General features: G+C 37.6%; 1 protein-coding gene across 1 annotated transcript in view; it reads right to left on the bottom strand.

The window, feature by feature from the left end:
* Positions 1-18,007, bottom strand: part of LOC127429124 (serine/threonine-protein kinase 10-like) — a 67,670-nt gene that overhangs the window by 19,504 nt on the left and 30,159 nt on the right. Inside the window, exons 5-9 of the mRNA XM_051677947.1 lie at positions 11,331-11,403; positions 10,502-10,696; positions 10,184-10,265; positions 6,460-6,600; positions 876-1,535 (exon numbers count right to left, since the gene is read on the bottom strand). Of these exons, the coding sequence (XP_051533907.1) occupies positions 876-1,535; positions 6,460-6,600; positions 10,184-10,265; positions 10,502-10,696; positions 11,331-11,403 (1,151 nt within the window). The remainder of the gene's footprint in view (positions 1-875; positions 1,536-6,459; positions 6,601-10,183; positions 10,266-10,501; positions 10,697-11,330; positions 11,404-18,007) is intronic.

Here is an 18,007-nt window from a genome sequence, read left to right as displayed (position 1 = left end):
ACGGGAGAGAGATGCACAAAGCTTGTCCACGTTCTCGTGTGTGTTTTATGATTTGACGTAGCTGGCTGAAAAGCAGTGCGTGTTTTTGTTTCTTTATACGCTGAAAAGTGTTATTAAATGTCTATGTGTTTGTCAAGCCGATCCCAGCTTCCTCCTTTGCCACCGTTAAATGTAACAATATAGATTTCGCCAGATGAGAAAAATCTCCGCAACTACTGGCAGAGATTTTTGCCAATAACCGACAGTTCCAAAAAGCAACTATCGGCACCAAATGTTGATGAAAATATGACGAGAAAAAAATAATACTGCAAGATATTAGCTAGAGGTCGACCGATTGTGGATTTTACCAATAGTGATAACCAAGGTGATGGAAAAGGCTGATAACCAATTATCCGCAACAATCGGCAGGGATTTTTACCAACAACTTATAGTTCCAAAAGGCAACAATCGGCACAGAATATATCGGTCTACCTCTAATATTAACAATGCACTAACACTTTGCAGTGTTTTTTACGCATGCACTTTTTTTTTATTGAATTGACTGAAATAATCCAGTCACAGTATGTTGGGAATATCCCCGCTTGAGCTGTAAGAGCTGAACATCTGTACAATGAACTTTACTACCAGGCTAATTACCTCACTCAAACACATCCCATCTATTTGTGACATTAATCAGCTACATCCACAACATAAACGTACATCTGCACAGACAACAAAGCCAATGAACAGGTAAACCTGAACTAAGCTTGTCAAAATGCGTAAAACAGCTCACTAGGTTTTGGAACAGAGCTTTAGTTTTACTAAAAAGGAACTTTACAACCTCCAGCAAACAGGTCTATTGTGTACAAAAAAAACAGAAACAAACACAGACGTACCCGAACAGAGATGGTGCCGGTGTCCTTGTTGACGGACATGTCTCCAGACATATTCAGGCTGATGTCCATGTTCTCGCTGCCAGCGTCAGAGTGTCGCTTCGATAACCTGCCATTTGCGTAAGGAACCAAACTCTCCACATCCTTCCCAACCAAAGACGACCTGTTGCTCATCCCAGACACAAGGTTTATCCGCTCCTTGGATGTGGTTATGTTGAGCATCTCGTACGGTTGTTTGGTGGATAGAGGAGAGTCTGGAGCTCCCTTTTGGTGGGCTTTTTTCTCCGGATCCTCAGGTTTCACTGACATCACCGATGGTTGCTCTTGGGTGTCTGAAGAAGACTCCAATGACTCTGAAGGTTCTGGTTCGGAGTTCTCAACCACTTTGGTGTCCTCCTCCAAGGTAGGTGTGCTTTTCCCATCCTCGATCCCGGAGTCAGAGCTGGAGGTCTTGCCTGATGTCTCGCTCTCGGGTTTGTCGTGATCTTCATCAGCGAACTTATCGCTGAGGCTGTCCTCCTGCTCTCTGATGGGGGTCTCGGTGGACACGGGCTTCCTCGGCTCCTCTTCAACCTCCATTAGAGTTTCAGTGAGGTGTGTGTCATGAGGATGGTCCCCTTCTAAACTGGCTTCACTGGGTTCAGACGGGTCCTTTCCCGGGGCCTAGAAACAGGTTATGATAGAGAGAAGGTTATGATATATACACTACCAGTCACAAATTTGACTGAATTTGTTTCTAATGATGTTATAGACCTGTTGTAGGAATGTATAAATTGTGCCTACACGTGAATTTATTTACCAAAATAATTGTTTATTTTTTTAATATGGAGAAAAAGTTGGAGCACATAGTGAAGAAAAAGTGGAACTCCAATACGGTTTAAAAAGCATTCCTGTTAAATGGCAAGTCACAGGTTTATTAAAGTCAGTCAGAGTAAACAAATAATGCCACAGCTGGTTTTATGAGCAGGAAAGTCCTGTCAGTGGCCACACTCAAACTTATGGAGGAAATGTATTGAAATGATGAACAACTATTAATGAAGACACTAGAGATTGCAACCGGTCAGAGACCAGTGTAAACTCATACACCACAGAAGAATTTAGCCCTCATGTCTTGTAAAGTACAGTTTTAAAGTCTTGCTCTTCCCTGATTCTTACTAAAGATAACAGAAGTTGAGATGTCTAACTTAATATTTTTGCTAAACTTTGAGGATAACTCTCATGGTTCAGTCCATTTTATTGTCTCTCTCTGTCTTTGATTCCATTCTCTCTCACTTATGACTAATCTATAAACCATAAAGTGCATTGAAAACAGAATAATAATAATAAAAAAAAAGATTTTTTCTGAGGAAACTGTAAGTGGTGCATGTTCTAGGTGGTTGTTAGGGCGTTGGTGTGCGGTTGCTAAGGTGTTCTAAGTGATGTTTAGCTTTTTTGCTATGTGGTTTCTAGTATATTCTGAATAGTTCCAAGAGTGTTGCTATGCAGTATCTAGGGTGGCTCTGGGTGGTTTCTAGGGCGTTACTATGCAGAATGCGAGGTCAAAGTCTCTTTCAAGGCAAGTCAGTCCACTCTGCGGCCATCTTGGGAATGCTCCAGAGTAGCAATTTTTTATGTCTCCAAGCAGCATAAAAGCACCGGTCCTATCTACTTTAAATGGGGAAAGACCGAAATCTCCAAAACGGTTGGTCAAGATTATGATCAAAGAACATATTTCAAATCAGCAGTAAAATCTGACAACAATGGTGTCATAAATTGTGATTCTTTAGCTTAGATCATGCTTAAAAATGGCAGTTTTCAGGCCGATCCAGCTAATGCATGTGCACATTTTCGAGTTAACTGAAAGGCGATGTCAGTATCTCAAAAGGTGATTGGCTGTTTTATCTGTTAGGCAGGACTTTTCTACACCCACCATATTGGGTGTTCCAATTTCTCCCATTTATTTTAATAGAAGTGGTTCTTTTAAGGCCAAGTAGTCTCTGATAAAGTGTTCTGGGTGATGTTTAGTGCATTGCTAAAGTGTTCTGGGTGATGTTTAGTGCATTGCTAAAGTGTTCTGGGTGATGTTTAGTGCATTGCTAAAGTGTTCTGGGTTGTGTTTAGTGCATTGCTAAAGTGTTCTGGGTTGTGTTTAGTGCATTGCTAAAGTGTTCTGGGTTGTGTTTAGTGCATTGCTAAAGTGTTCCGTGTGATGTTTAGTGCATTGCTAAAGTGTTCCGTGTGCTGTTTAGTGCATTGCTAAAGTGTTCCGTGTGCTGTTTAGTGCATTGCTAAAGTGTTCCGTGTGCTGTTTAGTGCATTGCTAAAGTGTTCTGGGTGGTGTTTAGTGCATTGCTAAAGTGTTCCGGGTGGTGTTTAGTGCATTGCTAAAGTGTTCTGGGTGGTGTTTAGTGCATTGCTAAAGTGTTCCGGGTGGTGTTTAGTGCATTGCTAAAGTGTTCCGTGTGCTGTTTAGTGCATTGCTAAAGTGTTCCGGGTGGTGTTTAGTGCATTGCTAAAGTGTTCTGGGTGGTGTTTAGTGCATTGTTATATGTTCTGAGTGGTTTTTAGTCCATTGCTAAAGTGGGTGGTTGCCAGGCCATTGCTATGTGATTGTTTATGGGTTATGTGTCAATACGTTACTATGTGGTTGCTAGGTGGTAACTTACTGGCCTGTGTCAAAAGAACCCTAGCTCAAGTATTTTTCTCTTGATATGGTTCGGTCCCTTCTTCAACATACAGCAAGTCTATGGGATTTGTTTTTTACCATTTAATTGTCTACCAGGCAAAAATCGTATCAATATTCACTTATACAGTTGTGCTCAAAAGTTTGCATACCCTTGGAGAATTGGTAATATATGTACCATTTTTAAAGAAAACATGAGTGAGCAGGCAAATCACATTTCTTTTATTTCTAATGGGATTCATATTCAACTGTAGGTTATAACAGAATGGCACAATCATAAAACAAAACATGGCAACAAAGAAAAAAATGAAATTACCCCTGTTCAAAAGTCTGCATACCCTTAGTTCTTAATACTGTGTATTGCCCCCTTTAGCAGTGACAGCGTGCAGTCTTTTGTAATAGTTGTCTATGAGGCCCCAAATTCTTGCAGGTGGTATAGCTGCCCATTCGTCTTGGCAAAATGCCTTCAGGTCATGCAAAGTCTTTGGTCGTCTTGCATGAACTGCACGTTTGAGATCTCCCCAGAGTGGCTCGATGATATTAAGGTCAGGAGACTGTGATGGCCACTTCAGAACCTTCACCTTTTTCTGCTGTAACCACTGGAGGGTCAACTTGGCCTTGTGCTTAGGGTCATTGTCATGCTGGAAAGTCCAAGAGCGTCCCACGCGCAGCTTTCGTGCAGAAGAATGCAAATTGTCTGCCAGTATTTTCTGATAACATGCTGCATTCATCTTGCCATCAATTTTCACAAGATTCCCTGTGCCTTTAGAGCTCACACACCCCCAAAACACCAGTGAGCCACCACCATGCTTCACAGTGGGGATGGTATTCTTTTCACTATAGGCCTTGTTGACCCCTCTCCAAACATAGCGCTTATGGTTGTGACCATAAAGCTCTATTTTGGTCTTATCACTCCAAATTACAGTGTGCCAGAAGCTTTGAGGCGTGTCAAGGTGTTGTCGGGCATATTGTAACTGGGCTTTTTTGTGGCATTGGCACAGTAAAGGCTTCTTTCTGGCAACTCGACCATGCAGCTCATTTTTGTTCAAGTATCGTCGTATTGTGCTCCTTGAAACAACCACACCGTCTTTTTCCAGAGCAGCCTGTATTTCTCCTGAGGTTACCTGTGGGTTTTTCTTTGTATCCCGAACAATTCTTCTGGCAGTTGTGGCTGAAATCTTTCTTGGTCTACCTGACCTTGGCTTGGTATCAAGAGATCCCCGAATTTTCCACTTCTTAATAAGTGATTGAACAGTACTGACTGGCATTTTCAAGGCTTTGGATATCTTTTTATATCCTTTTCCATCTTTATAAAAGTTCCATTACCTTGTTACGTAGGTCTTTTGACAGTTCTATTCTGCTCCCCATGGCTCAGTATCTAGCCTGCTCAGTGCATCCATGTGAGAGCTAAAAAACTCATTAACTATTTATACACAGACACTAATTGCAATTTAAAAAGCCACAGGTGTGGGAAATTAACCTTTAATTGCCATTTAAACCTGTGTGTGTCACCTTGTGTGTCTGTAACAAGGCCAAACATTCAAGGGTATGTCAACTTTTGATCAGGGCCATTTGGGTGATTTCTGTTGTCATTATGATTTAAAAAGGAGCCAAACAACTATGTGATAATAAATGGCTTCATATGATCACTATCCTTAAATAAAAGACAGTTTTTTGCATGATCAGTCATATTTTCAAAATTAATGCCAAAATTTCACAATTTCTGCCAGGGTATGCAAACCTTTGAGCATAACTGTATTTAATATCACACTTCTCCTCAACAAGACGCAGGATTTGAGGAATAATTCATGTCTGTAGCACAAATGGTGCAGGATGAGTAACACACTGTAGTTTAAAACTTTAGATTAGGGGTTAGTTATCCCAAGTAAGAACAATAACAACAGTAAGGCATATCATATATAATATATTGAAGTATGTCTTTTGTGAAATTCTTCTTGTTAAATGTTTTTATAACCACTTTTTCTGTGCAATAGGAGGGTCCAGTGCTTTAATTCTAAAGAAGCGTGAATGGCATGACTTTTGTTTCATTATTTAAGTGGTTGAAGGCCACGGAAGAGGAAGTTATTTTAAGAGCTATTTTTGAACACTCATACCATTGTGCCATGTCACCACTTTATCCCTGGAATACAAGGAGGGCCTAGCATTGCTCTTTAATTAGAGACACCAATGTTAAAGTTGGGTGTGAACACGTTCTGTTACAGTCAGATTATGTTTGAGGAAGTGACATCACAATCACATTGTGCTGTTTCGGGCACAACTCGGTGTAGTGGTGCCTACTGCCCTTGAGACGGGTGTCCTGAAACAACAGTATGGCTATTAGAGGTGGGGGAAAATGCTCCCTCCCAAGTATTGCGAAATGTTAACTAACAATATTAATGCATTTATATTCTAACTCCAAGAGCGATATTTTTAGTAATTCGCAATGCTTCATGGGACTGTACATTCTTCCTTTAAGACGTTAAGTACAAAGTCTTGTACGTTGTCTTTTTTCCAGATTTCCTACACTTTTTAGCTTCAAATGAAAGTTTGTAATGTTGTGATTCTCCTCCGAGCTGATTGGTTTGGTTCATGGCTTAGAACACTTTATTGAAAAATTATTTGAAATCCTAAGAAAATTAATTGGGAAAAATACTTCCAGAACAAAAGTCAAAAGTGGGCAAACACTGTTGTGCTCTATTGTGCTGTATATATGTGCTGTCGCCTTCCACCAATAAGCCTACATGGAAAACAGATTCAACTTTTGATACAATGTCACTTACAGTTCGTCAACAAGCTACAACAAAAGCATCTCTCTTTGTGCCTTGAGCACTTCTCCATTAACATTATTTATATGATCTACAAAACTATCAGCACAAATTGAACTCAGAGATATTGAGAGTGCTTTATAAGTGAGAAATGTCAGACCTGTACAAGTGAGAGGTCAGTCGGCTCATCATATTCTGCTTCTTCATGATTGTCCTCAATCTCCTCCATCACTTCAGCTTTAGCCTCTGCTACCAGCTCTCTCAGTGGCCGGTTTGTCTTCACGGAGCTCACAAATGGGTGCTGAAAAACAGACCAAATGTAGAAAGATTATTCCGTTTCCATTTTACAATCATAAGAGTATAAAGTCAAAGTTATACACTGATAGAGAGTTACTGTAGATAGACCGAGATAATGTGGATAGAACGATAGGCAGAACGATAAACAAAATGGCAGACAAACAAATGATAGAGCAAACAAACAATAGAAAGCACATTAAAAAAAATGACCTATAGAACAAATAGAACGAACATTAGAACAAACTAACAAACAAACTATAAAACTAACGATAGAATGAACGAACAAAAGAACAATTGAACAAACGATAGGACAAAAAATAGATCAAATGAACTATACAAGAAATAAACGCTAGAAAGAACAAACAAACAAATGATAGAACGAACAAACAATAGCATGAACAATAGAATGAACAGAAAAATAGAATGAATGACAAACAAATGAAAGAACTAACGATAGAACAAACAAATTATAAAATGAATAATAGAACGAATAAACTATAGAAAAAACTAATTAACGATCGAATGAACGAATGATAGAACAAACGAATTATAAAATGAATAATAGAACGAATAAACTATAGAAAAAACGAATTAACGATCGAATGAACAAATGATAGAACGAACGAATTATAAAATGAATAATAGAATTAATAAACTATAGAAAAAAACGAATTAACGATCGAATGAACGAATGATAGAACAAACGAATGTTAGAACGAACGACAGAACAAACAAATGTTAGAACAAACGACAGAATGAATGAGACAAAAAACTAAAAAGAACTAACGATACAACAAACAAATGATAAAACGAATAGAACGAACAAACGAACTACAGAAAAATACTAATTAACAAACAAACAAACGAATGTTAGAACGAATGACAACAAAAATGTTAGAACAAACAAATGAACAAACTAAAGAATAAATGAATGATAAAACAAACAAATGGCAAAAAAGAATGCTAGAACAAACAAAAGGTTAGAACAAACAAATGAACGATAAAATGATTGATAGAACAATAGAACAAACCACCGTCAGAACAAATGAATGTTAGAACAAATGCTAAAATGAACAAATGATAAAATAAACTATAGAACAAACGAATGTTAGATCAAACTTAAGAATAAACTACTGACAAAACAAACAAATGATAAAAAAAATTAAATGATAAAATGCACGCTAGAACAAACAAACGAAGGCTAGAATAAACAAATGAATGATAAAATGAATGAGAACAAAAGGACAGAACAAATGAATGTTAGAACAAACGTTAGAACTAATTATAAAGCAAACGACAGTACAAACAACCATCAGAACAAACGAATGTTAGAACGAATGCTAGAACGAACAAATGATCAAATTGACAATAATGAATGAATAAACAAATGGGCGACAGAATGAATGAATGATAGAACAAACGACAGGACAAATGAATGTTAGAACAAACAATAGAATGAACGACAAAACAAACAAACCATTAAAATGAACGAGTGAGCCTGTGGTTTAACTATGAGAATAGCTGAGTTAGTTGATGGTTCAGAGGTGCACAGGTACAGTGAAAGCTGTGAAAGCACTTGTGTAATGGAGAGAAACGCTGCTCTCATATTTTATTCAGCTGAGTTTCACCTTGTTTAATTGAAGTGTCACAGCTGCTGAGCACATGCGATGGGGAGTCAAGCGTTAAAAACACATGGCCAACAATATCAATTACCCTCACATATATGACCACAACTTACCCTGACAATGAAGAGAAAACTACAGTCAATAAAGACAAATACTGCACCCCAATTCATATACTTTCTGTTCTAAATATTATGTCATTTTTTTGCATGCACAACCCCTTGCACAACAGAAGGTACATTTGTGACAGATCACTTTTGACTTTTCAGTTGCAGAAAAGTGCTAAGGAACACGAGCCTGAAGCTCCCATTTATAAATAGTTCATAAATGTCTGTAAGTAATAATGAATTGTAGGGTAAAGAATCTACAGTATGTAGCCAAATTACAAACTTCAGTATTTTTGAATCCGAAAAATAGAAACATTAAAAGTGCTCTATTTTCAGTTACAAGTCTCAAGTTTAATTTGATTTTTTCAGTTATCATTTTTTTTTTTTTTAAGTTTTACATTTCATTTCAGTGCCAAATCTCAGTTTGTATTTTTTTATTTTTAGTAAGCAAATATTAATCAGTTGCCATGCCTAATTTCGATTTTTTTGCACTTATTATAATATAATGATAATATAATTCAAGAATTCAGAAAATTCAAGACTTTATTGTGGAAGAGCAAAGCATTGATACAAAACGATACAACCAATACTAAAAGTGGCTTTAGAAGTTAATATAAAAAAAAAATTGTTTCTGTGATAAATCTAAGGTTTTAATTTTATGTTTTATTTTTAGCAAGCAAATATCAGTAAGTTGTCACACCCAAATTCTATACACACACACACACCTGTCAAAATGGGGCCTAAAAGTCTAAAATTGTAACCTGAATTTGCAAACCTGAAGATTTACTTTAGATTTGCTTACTGTAAATAAAACTTAAGGTATCTATAATAATGCTGCCTATACCTTTTGCAGCATTCTCATAAGGGCAGTTCACTAGGATCACATGGTGTGTTAAACCATTCTATTTCAGGTATTTTATGGTTTCTCAACCTTCATCTTGGTTTCTCTGGTCGCTTCAAACTACAGACCTGCCTATAAATGCTTAGACTTTGTGGTAAATGTTTGGTGAAGTACTGACACGCAGGATAAAATGTAGATATATGAGCTCAGGGTACAGCACTTCACACAATAACATAATGCCTCCTATCAATGTCACCTTCAGCCCATAAACCATTTGTCACTCAGGCTGTTGTGTGTGTGACAGAGCGTTACATTCAGTAATACGAAACAGAAGAGAAAATGGTATCAGCAGGGGCATAGATTCTGGGAGGGATGGGGGGGAGCCTACATTATATGCTGCAAATGGCACCAGTCGTGTCACTCGCAGCATCATATACGTACAAGATAAGCCAGTCTACAGTGAAAAAAATGTGAAGATACATTGTGATTTTTTTTCCCTCATATTTTCGTTTTGATAACTGAATGAGAAGAATATTTCACATACATGTTGCCCCATGGAGTTCTGGAGAAAACAAACTTCCCCATTCAAGTAGATAGGAGCTGCACTGGAAATAGCCTCCTGAAAGCCAACAGTGGACTGACTTGCTAGAAAGGCTTTGTATATAATAAGAGTATGACCATATTCCAATATTTATCCAAATTTTCTTTTGAAAGTAAACAGTCATTGTCAAAGTTTTTGAACTCCTCAGCTCTTCGGTTCTAGTTTCCGCCAGTGGTTAGGGGAGGATCATGCAGAAATATCCCACACCAATAATGAAAATTGCAGTAATTCCCTCTGTCCACCGAGACAGGAAGTGACTTCTTTGATATGGTGACCTGGGGTTTTCTAAGGGCATTTCCTTCAGACACGTTCAACTGCACATACTGTCTGAAAGAGCCTTGAGTTTAAATAAATTCAGACTCCCGTTGGGAAATGTATATGGGGTGTATAACATGAGTATGTGTGAAATTCCTTACTTCGAGAAGCTGAGCAGCGGTCGGCCTCGTCTCTGGGTTTTTATCCAAGGCCTTTTTCAGGAAATCCTTAAATTCATTTGACCTAAAATATACAAAACCTTTAAACATTCACACAGGAGAGGTATACAATCTCTTATAGCCAAACTCTGTCATAGAAGACATATTTTTAACAGATCTTTGAAATGATGAAATCTATAAATCTAACTAAACAAGCGACAGTTGTACTGAGAGAAAGGCCCATCTCTGGGTAGTACATTGTAGGTCAGTACATTGTTAGGCGTTCACTCACATAACCCCCCACCCTTCTTTGTGGCTTACCACTTGGCGGGCTGCTCCAGGGTGGGCGGCTCAGACTTAGCAATTTTTAGCAGGACCCTCATGGGGTTTAGCTCATGGTGGGGCGGCTCGATCTGAGCCAGCTCTATCAGTGTGATGCCCAAAGACCAGATATCTGCTTTGTAGTCATATGGAGCGTCCTTCATGGTTTCACACATCACAACCTCAGGAGCCATCCTGAACACATGGGACATATCAGAGCAGATCCATCAGGTGCTCACTAGAGTCCCATAATGCACATGCAATAGAAATCTCAGCCTGGCAAGCTGGTTTTAGAGGTCTTGTGGGTACTGGTCAGACTGGGAGACCAGCTAGCTGACCAGCTAAACACCAGCGTAACCAGACCATGAGACCAGCTAAACCATCTTAAAACCAGTATTTTTTTTATTTATTTATTTTTTTCAGGGCAGAAAGATCAAATAAAAAAAAATGGATTGGACGACATTTCCATTGAGAAAACCTGTCGTAAAGGGCTGCAGGCCAATCACTGACTAGCCACTAAAAGAATTAATGAAGAAAGACAGAAATGTGAGGGCATGTAAATAAAGTGACGCTGAAATAGGCAAGCTTCTGTGTGTCCTGAAGGGCCAAAGGTAAGATAAATAGTTCATACATTTTAGGACATTCAAGCTAAACTTTAGTTAATGATTGATTACCTGTCCAGTGTGGTGTGACAGAAACCCTGAATATCACTGGAGTAGAATGCTATAGATGTTTGAAGTGATTTAAAGCAGTATGATATAGTCAAAACATTCATTCAGTCCAGTAACAGAGGACCAGAGATAATGTTTTTATATTTAAAATCACTTACCAATATGGTGTCCCTATAAAAGAGTCTCGTCTTTGGAGAGTTTTCATGTTTTTTGCAGAAACGCCAAAATCAGCTGCAATAAAACCAGAGATAGTGCATTATAAGATTTGGTCCTTCTTCAAAAATGCAACATTACAACTTCTACAATCTCTTGAGTTCTTAAAAGCAGGTATTAATGTCACTTCAAACATCTGTAGATGGAACTTTACCAGAATACATAGGTCACTCGGTGAAGCTTTCAGACATTCCCTTACCACACCTTTCACAGTTTTAGCACATTTTAGCACAATGTGAGAACTTTTCAGACGGCCCCTTACCCACCATAGGCACACTTTTCAACGAATATCAATGTTAAATTAATGATCTTGAATGATTTTGCGGTGATGCCATCGGACCAGCTTAAATACGGGACAAATCACATCCCATATTGAATCAGTATCATTTCATTTTTAAATACGGGATGGGTGGCAACCCACTGGCCAAGACCACTGAGATGGGACAGGGCAAAATCACCATTGTAGGGCAGAAATGAAGCTAAAACTACATACTATCATACTGTATCAAAAGAATTGTGTTTTGATACCACAGACAACTTTGTTGTGTTCTGATAGAATTTGCATGTTAGCATTAGCATCTAGCTAACTTCATTACCCTAAAACGTATTAATAAAGTTCAACTTCATCTTCTACTGAAAAAGTTAAGCACAAACTGTCACAACCTCATGTTTCAAACTGTAACAACCTCCTGTTCCATACCTCAAAGTATTGTGGATGCGCACTTCAGACAAAGTACAACATTCTGGCATACTTTGGCATACTGTTATTAACACACTATGATTTGGGATTCACCAATTTTACATACTATTTAGCAAGGATATTATGTGAATTGGGACGCAGTCTATGTTTTGTCTAGTGTGATTGCATGCTGTATATGCACATTTTTGTCTGGATCTAATAAAGTAAAGAAAAAAAAAAACACACATTAAAATGCAATTACTGGTGTTACTTGAATACACCTGAACATGATGAATATTCAAAGTCATTTTGAAATATATTTCTTTTCTTTCTGGGGCTTAAATTAATAAAAAGTGGTGAAACCATCCACAGGCAAAAAATAAATAAATAAATAAAGTTTTATTAAAATGTGAAAAAAGAAATGCTGCCATAAGTGGTTTGTAGAAATCTATTATTAATATTATGATGATGATGATGAAGCAATTGAAGCAAAAAAAAATACCAAATAAAAATCTTAATATTCTAAAAAATGTTGTCCACCAAATTTGTTGTCTTGTGACAAAAAAAGCCATAAACAGTGAGGACCCTTTTAGACCCTCATGACTGTATGTGAAGTTAAAAATAAATAAATGGTAACACTTCATTTTAAAGTGTCCTTGTTATAAATATACATACAAATTAAGCATTATTACAAGTAACTAACCCTAATACAAACCCTAAACCTATACCAAGTACATGTTGTTAATAAATAATGCTCAGTATTGAAGGGGGTCTGGGAAGCTCAGTGAGTATTGACGCGGACTACCACCCCTGGAGTCGTGAGTTCAAATCCAGGTGTGCTGAATGATTCCAGCCAGGTGTCCTAAGCAACCAAATTGGCCCAGTTGCTAGGGAGGGTAGTGTCACATGGGGTAATCTCCTCATGGTTCTCGCATTGATCGCGGAGAGTAGCATGAGCCTCCACATGCAGAGTCCCCACGGTGTCGTGCACAGCGAGCCACGTGATAAAATGCGCAGATTGACTGTCTCAGAAGCGGAGGCAACCGAGACTTGTCCTCCGCCACCCGGATTGAGGTGAGTAACTGCGCCACCACGAGGACCTACTAAGTAGTGGAAATTGAGCATTCCAAATTGGGGAAAAAATAAAAATAATGCTCAATATTACACTGTAACAAGGACACTAAAATAAAGTGTAACAAAATAAACATTTTGAAGTTTTATCTATTTTGAAGTCTTTTTATGAAAGACACATTTTGTTCAGGTCAAATAGAGTAACACTTCTTGATATTTGGGACTCAAAAATACATGATATTTGTAAAAAAAAAAAACAATCTCTCAAATATGTTTGAAAAGTTTTTTTTTTTTTTTTTTACTTTTTAAGGAATGATTGTTAGTTGTGTACACAAGTATATTCAAGGAGCAAGCACAGTATTTTATTACCACTTACTTGATGTTACACCACATGGCATTCTAACAGTTATGAAATCTTTATTTTTTTGTAGAAAATGCTGGACACCAACATTCATGAACTTGAAACATTTGTTTGTAAACTAGATTTGTAAAAGATTTTTCATTTTTATTACCTCAGACAACCTTATCTCTCAATGACCCCATATGTATTGGGGGTTTCTGTGCACATATAGTTAATACTGATGATGATTATTAGCTGAATTTCCCAAGTGGAGATCAAAATGTGTTTTTCTGTCTACTCGGGCACATGCAGGGTTTCCATTTATGTTCATGTGTAAGCTATGATAGATGGCACCCCATAAATTTTATTGAGCTGATTTCTGAAAAACCTGCATCTGAGGTGAGTTAAAATGATAAACATTACAGAGATTTTACCAAGGATAAGGGATGTATCACACTTCAGAATCTCAGCAGATGCAGTAGGTCATCCGGTAGTGTTTACTAACCGTTTCATGAATACAGAGTTTTCAGACATCCTACTCACTTGGCATACTATATAGCAGGGAATTAAGCATATTACGGGGCATGTTTCTCTCAAAGGAACTGTTGAAGGGCAGTTACTCTAGGATCTTTTGGCCTGATATTCTGGAGTGTCATTAACCAAGCAGAATTCTGAGGGATAATTCTTTCATCCAGATACTAAATCCTGTGAGACTCGAGTGAAGAAGTGTAATGAAATATCATTAGTCAGGTTTTGGCAAACTGGTGCACAGCATAATCCTCATACGATACTTTTAAAAGGTTTATGGGGAAAGTTAGTCTTCCTGTGACCGTGTGTGTGTATAATGGTGTGAGAGGTCAACAGAAGGAGATCTTCTGTGATAAAAATCACACTAGTACTCATGCAAAGGCCATACTTTCATTAGGAGCCAAGTCCCGAAGGGGCTGTAGCCCCTATTGTATCCGTTAATTTTCCGTATTATTATTCTTCTTTTGGTTGGGAGTTTATAACAGCCCATAAAACCGTACGTAGGAAAATGATGAAATTTGGCACACTGATTGGGGTGGTCATGAATAGCCACCATACCATATTTGGGGTCTCTAGGACATACTCTATAGCGCCACCACCATTTTTTCCCCCATATCGGCCATACTGCCATTTTTAATTATATTAAACTTTTTTATATCTTTTGAATGCATTGTTGGATTTGAAAGAAAATTGGTATGCTTAATCAACATCATGTCCTGAGGATACTGAGCAGTTTGGAGACAGTGCTACATAGTGGTCAAAGTGCTTATTCAATATTAGCTAAAATTTTGTTGTATTATTGCGTGCTTATTCTAAGTTTTCAGAAAATGCAGAGAGAAAATGTCAAAATGTATTGATTGATTTATTTATTATTATTTAAATCCTGCCGGTTCAAGCCCAGCACAAGGCAAGTTGAAAACAATATAGAAGTTGCAATGAACATCGTATCCGGACTGTTCTTTCTTTCAGTTGTGTTTGATATCAGCTCTCTGACATTTTGAATATTATAATAAAAATGTTATATTTTAAATGAATTAAAATTGAATGAAAATTGGGATGCATCTTCAACATCAAGTCCTGAGGGTACCTGTGCTGTATGAAGACAGCACACTTATAGTTAAAAAGTAAACCCACACTTGTGTGCTGACTCCAAACTCAGCTTGTCTCTTTGCCACTCATTGAGCATGTCAACTGAGTGGTACTGTGTGTTAAGCACTGGACTATAATTCTAAAATAATGGGTTTGAATCCCCACTTAAGCAGGTTTGATTTCACTTTTACTGGAGTCTTTGTACTGTGCTTACTGAATGATTGCAGGGCTAATTGAATTTTGATTTTCATCTTTGTTGTAAAGTTACTTAAATATGAAGTTGATCATGGTAACCGCTGTGTTTGGATGTGCTTACTATATACATGTTATGACACTCTGGTGGCAAAATACACCATAGCCACTCTGAGGGTCCTATAGGTCCTGTAGGCCATAAAGGCCATATAGGCAATTTAGGGGGCTTGCACCAAAGGTGCGTAGCCCCTATTGTATCCGTTAGTATCATTATTATGGCCGCCATCTTGCATTATGACATTTACAGTTGAAACTTTTCACGTCCTTCAAACTTTGTCCTATTTGTCCAACAATGAAATAATCTCAAATTAATCTCCAGACCAAGCCACACAGAACTGACCAGAAATCATTTTAATTTGTGCTACCGTTCAAAAATTATGCCAACGCAAAAATGGATATGAGGCTCTATCTCGGCAATGCTTTGTCCTGAAGAAACTAAATTTGCTATGCTTCATCAGGACCATGAGCAGAGGTAACATGAAAGGTTTGGTGACAGTGCCACCTATGGGACAAGAAATGTCAAAATTGGCTTCTGAATCGTTTGTCTTAAAATGATTTCAAATTATGTTTGGTGTCTTTGGATTCCTTGGGTCATGAGGATTTCAATTTTTCCAATATCAGGCATATAACCTCCCTGCTATTTAGAATTTTATGAAAAAGTAATGTACATTTAAAATGCTTTGCCTGATTTGAATGAAAACTGGAAGCGGTCTTCGACATCATGTCCTGAGGGTACAGCACCACATAGTGGTCAAAATGTTTAGTCAATTATAACAAAACTTTTAATGTATCATTGCTTCCTTATTCTAAGTCTTTTGAAATTGGCAGAGATACATTTCTAAATGTTTATTCAATTATTATTTTTTATTTAAAACCTGCTGCTCTCAGCTTGGAATGTCTCTTTTGCACTTTTGAGAAGTGTCAGCTGAATGGCCCAGTGGTTAAAGCATTGGAATATAGGTCAAAACTTTGAGTTTGAGTCCAGGGAAGAGCTTTTTTATTTTATTTGTACTTCTGTTGATCTCGGAGTCTTCATATTGTGCTTACTTCAATGAGATTGTACTTTATTGCGTAATTCCTGCTTCAACGAAAAAAAATTACCAAGCTGTGACTATAACTCTCAACCTAGAATGCCATTCTGACGTCAGTCAGACTTATTGGTTGTGTGGTGCAGTGGTTAGAGCGCTGAGCTTCAGTTCAAAGGACTGAGTGAACCCCTGTTTGATACCCACCTCAGCTGGTATAAATGTTGTGACTCTGTTGTGCCAGAGCTCTTTGCATTGTGCTTAGGGAATGGCTTTAGGGTTTGGCTCCGATCATTGCTGCTTGCAGCTATATTTCCATATTGGTTCTGTTCCAAAACTTAGTTAGCTGCCTATCTAGAAAACATTTTAAGGCCTCCAACACAAAGGTTTTCCAAAAGGTAGGCAGCACCATTTTGCTCCCTACTAAGATGGAACTGGACGAATTCTAAGGCAGCATCACGTGTCCTTTTTTGAGAACACAATCGTAGAATGCATGACAGAAAGTTTAGTGACAAAATTCATCCAATAGAAGAAGTAAAATTTCGACTATTATTTATTCTTATTAGAGAGTTCAAGCAGCAAAGTTTCTGAAATCCTATAGAACCCAACAGTCTGGTTCCAGGAGTAAAAATCCCATTTATTTTCTCCATAGGGGAATTGATTAACCTTTACACCTTTAAAGACAGACCAACTGTTAGCTCAGAGGTCTGCATTGTTTCAACTTAATTTTTAAAAAATTGTGTTTAATAGAGGAACTTCCAGTGAAGAACCTCACTACCCACAATCCTGAACATAGATCCACTAATCAGAGAATCATATCAAACAAAGCTCACCAAAAGATCTCTGCAACGACCACCCACTCTCATGACTACACTCTCAAAATAAGTATATATTTACAGTACTGTGCAAAAGTTTTAGGCACTTGTGGAAAATGTTGAATAGTGAGTATGTCTGCAAAAAAAAATGCCATGAACAGTTTTCATTTATCAATTAACATCATACAAAGTTCAGTAAACAAAAAAAAAAAAAAAAAAGCTAAATCAATATTTGGTGTGACCACCTTTCAAAACAGCACCAATTCTCCAAAATTATTTTTCCTTAGAATCCTTCAGTGCCATCATACAAATGGTCATATGGATTTCCATTTCCACCCAGAAAAGTTTTCCATCATTTCTAATTTTCTTGAATTACTTTTTCAGACACATATATTTCAATGCTGTTTTTTCAGATTTTCAGAAAATTTGGTATGTATCATCTAAAGACCCTCATTGCAAAAATGTATCAAAAGAATTTATTCATCAAACCATTTGACAGATACAACCCTCTATCTGCACTCCCATTGGTAATGAGTGCTTCACATCAATACTCATTTGCACTGCTCAACTTTGTTGCATCGCAAACGGTCGCTGTCGCTCATATCACCGGAAATTGCCAACTCTCACTAAAAACTAATGACTTCCAGTCACTTTGTCACTGCAAACTGCTGTCACTGTGAACACTCCTTCAGAAAGTACCTGCCTATGTATTCAACAGACAGTGACGCAGTTCACTAGGTATTGGAAAGGAGTTAATGGCTCTCAAGTTTTTTAGTGCCCAAAGACGCAAGAGTTCATTTATGAAAAAAAAAGACATTTATCT

The sequence above is a fragment of the Myxocyprinus asiaticus genome, chromosome 38, assembly GCF_019703515.2.
Source record: "Myxocyprinus asiaticus isolate MX2 ecotype Aquarium Trade chromosome 38, UBuf_Myxa_2, whole genome shotgun sequence".
NCBI lineage: Eukaryota > Metazoa > Chordata > Actinopteri > Cypriniformes > Catostomidae > Myxocyprinus > Myxocyprinus asiaticus.
This window is presented reverse-complemented; position numbering and strand designations above follow the sequence as displayed.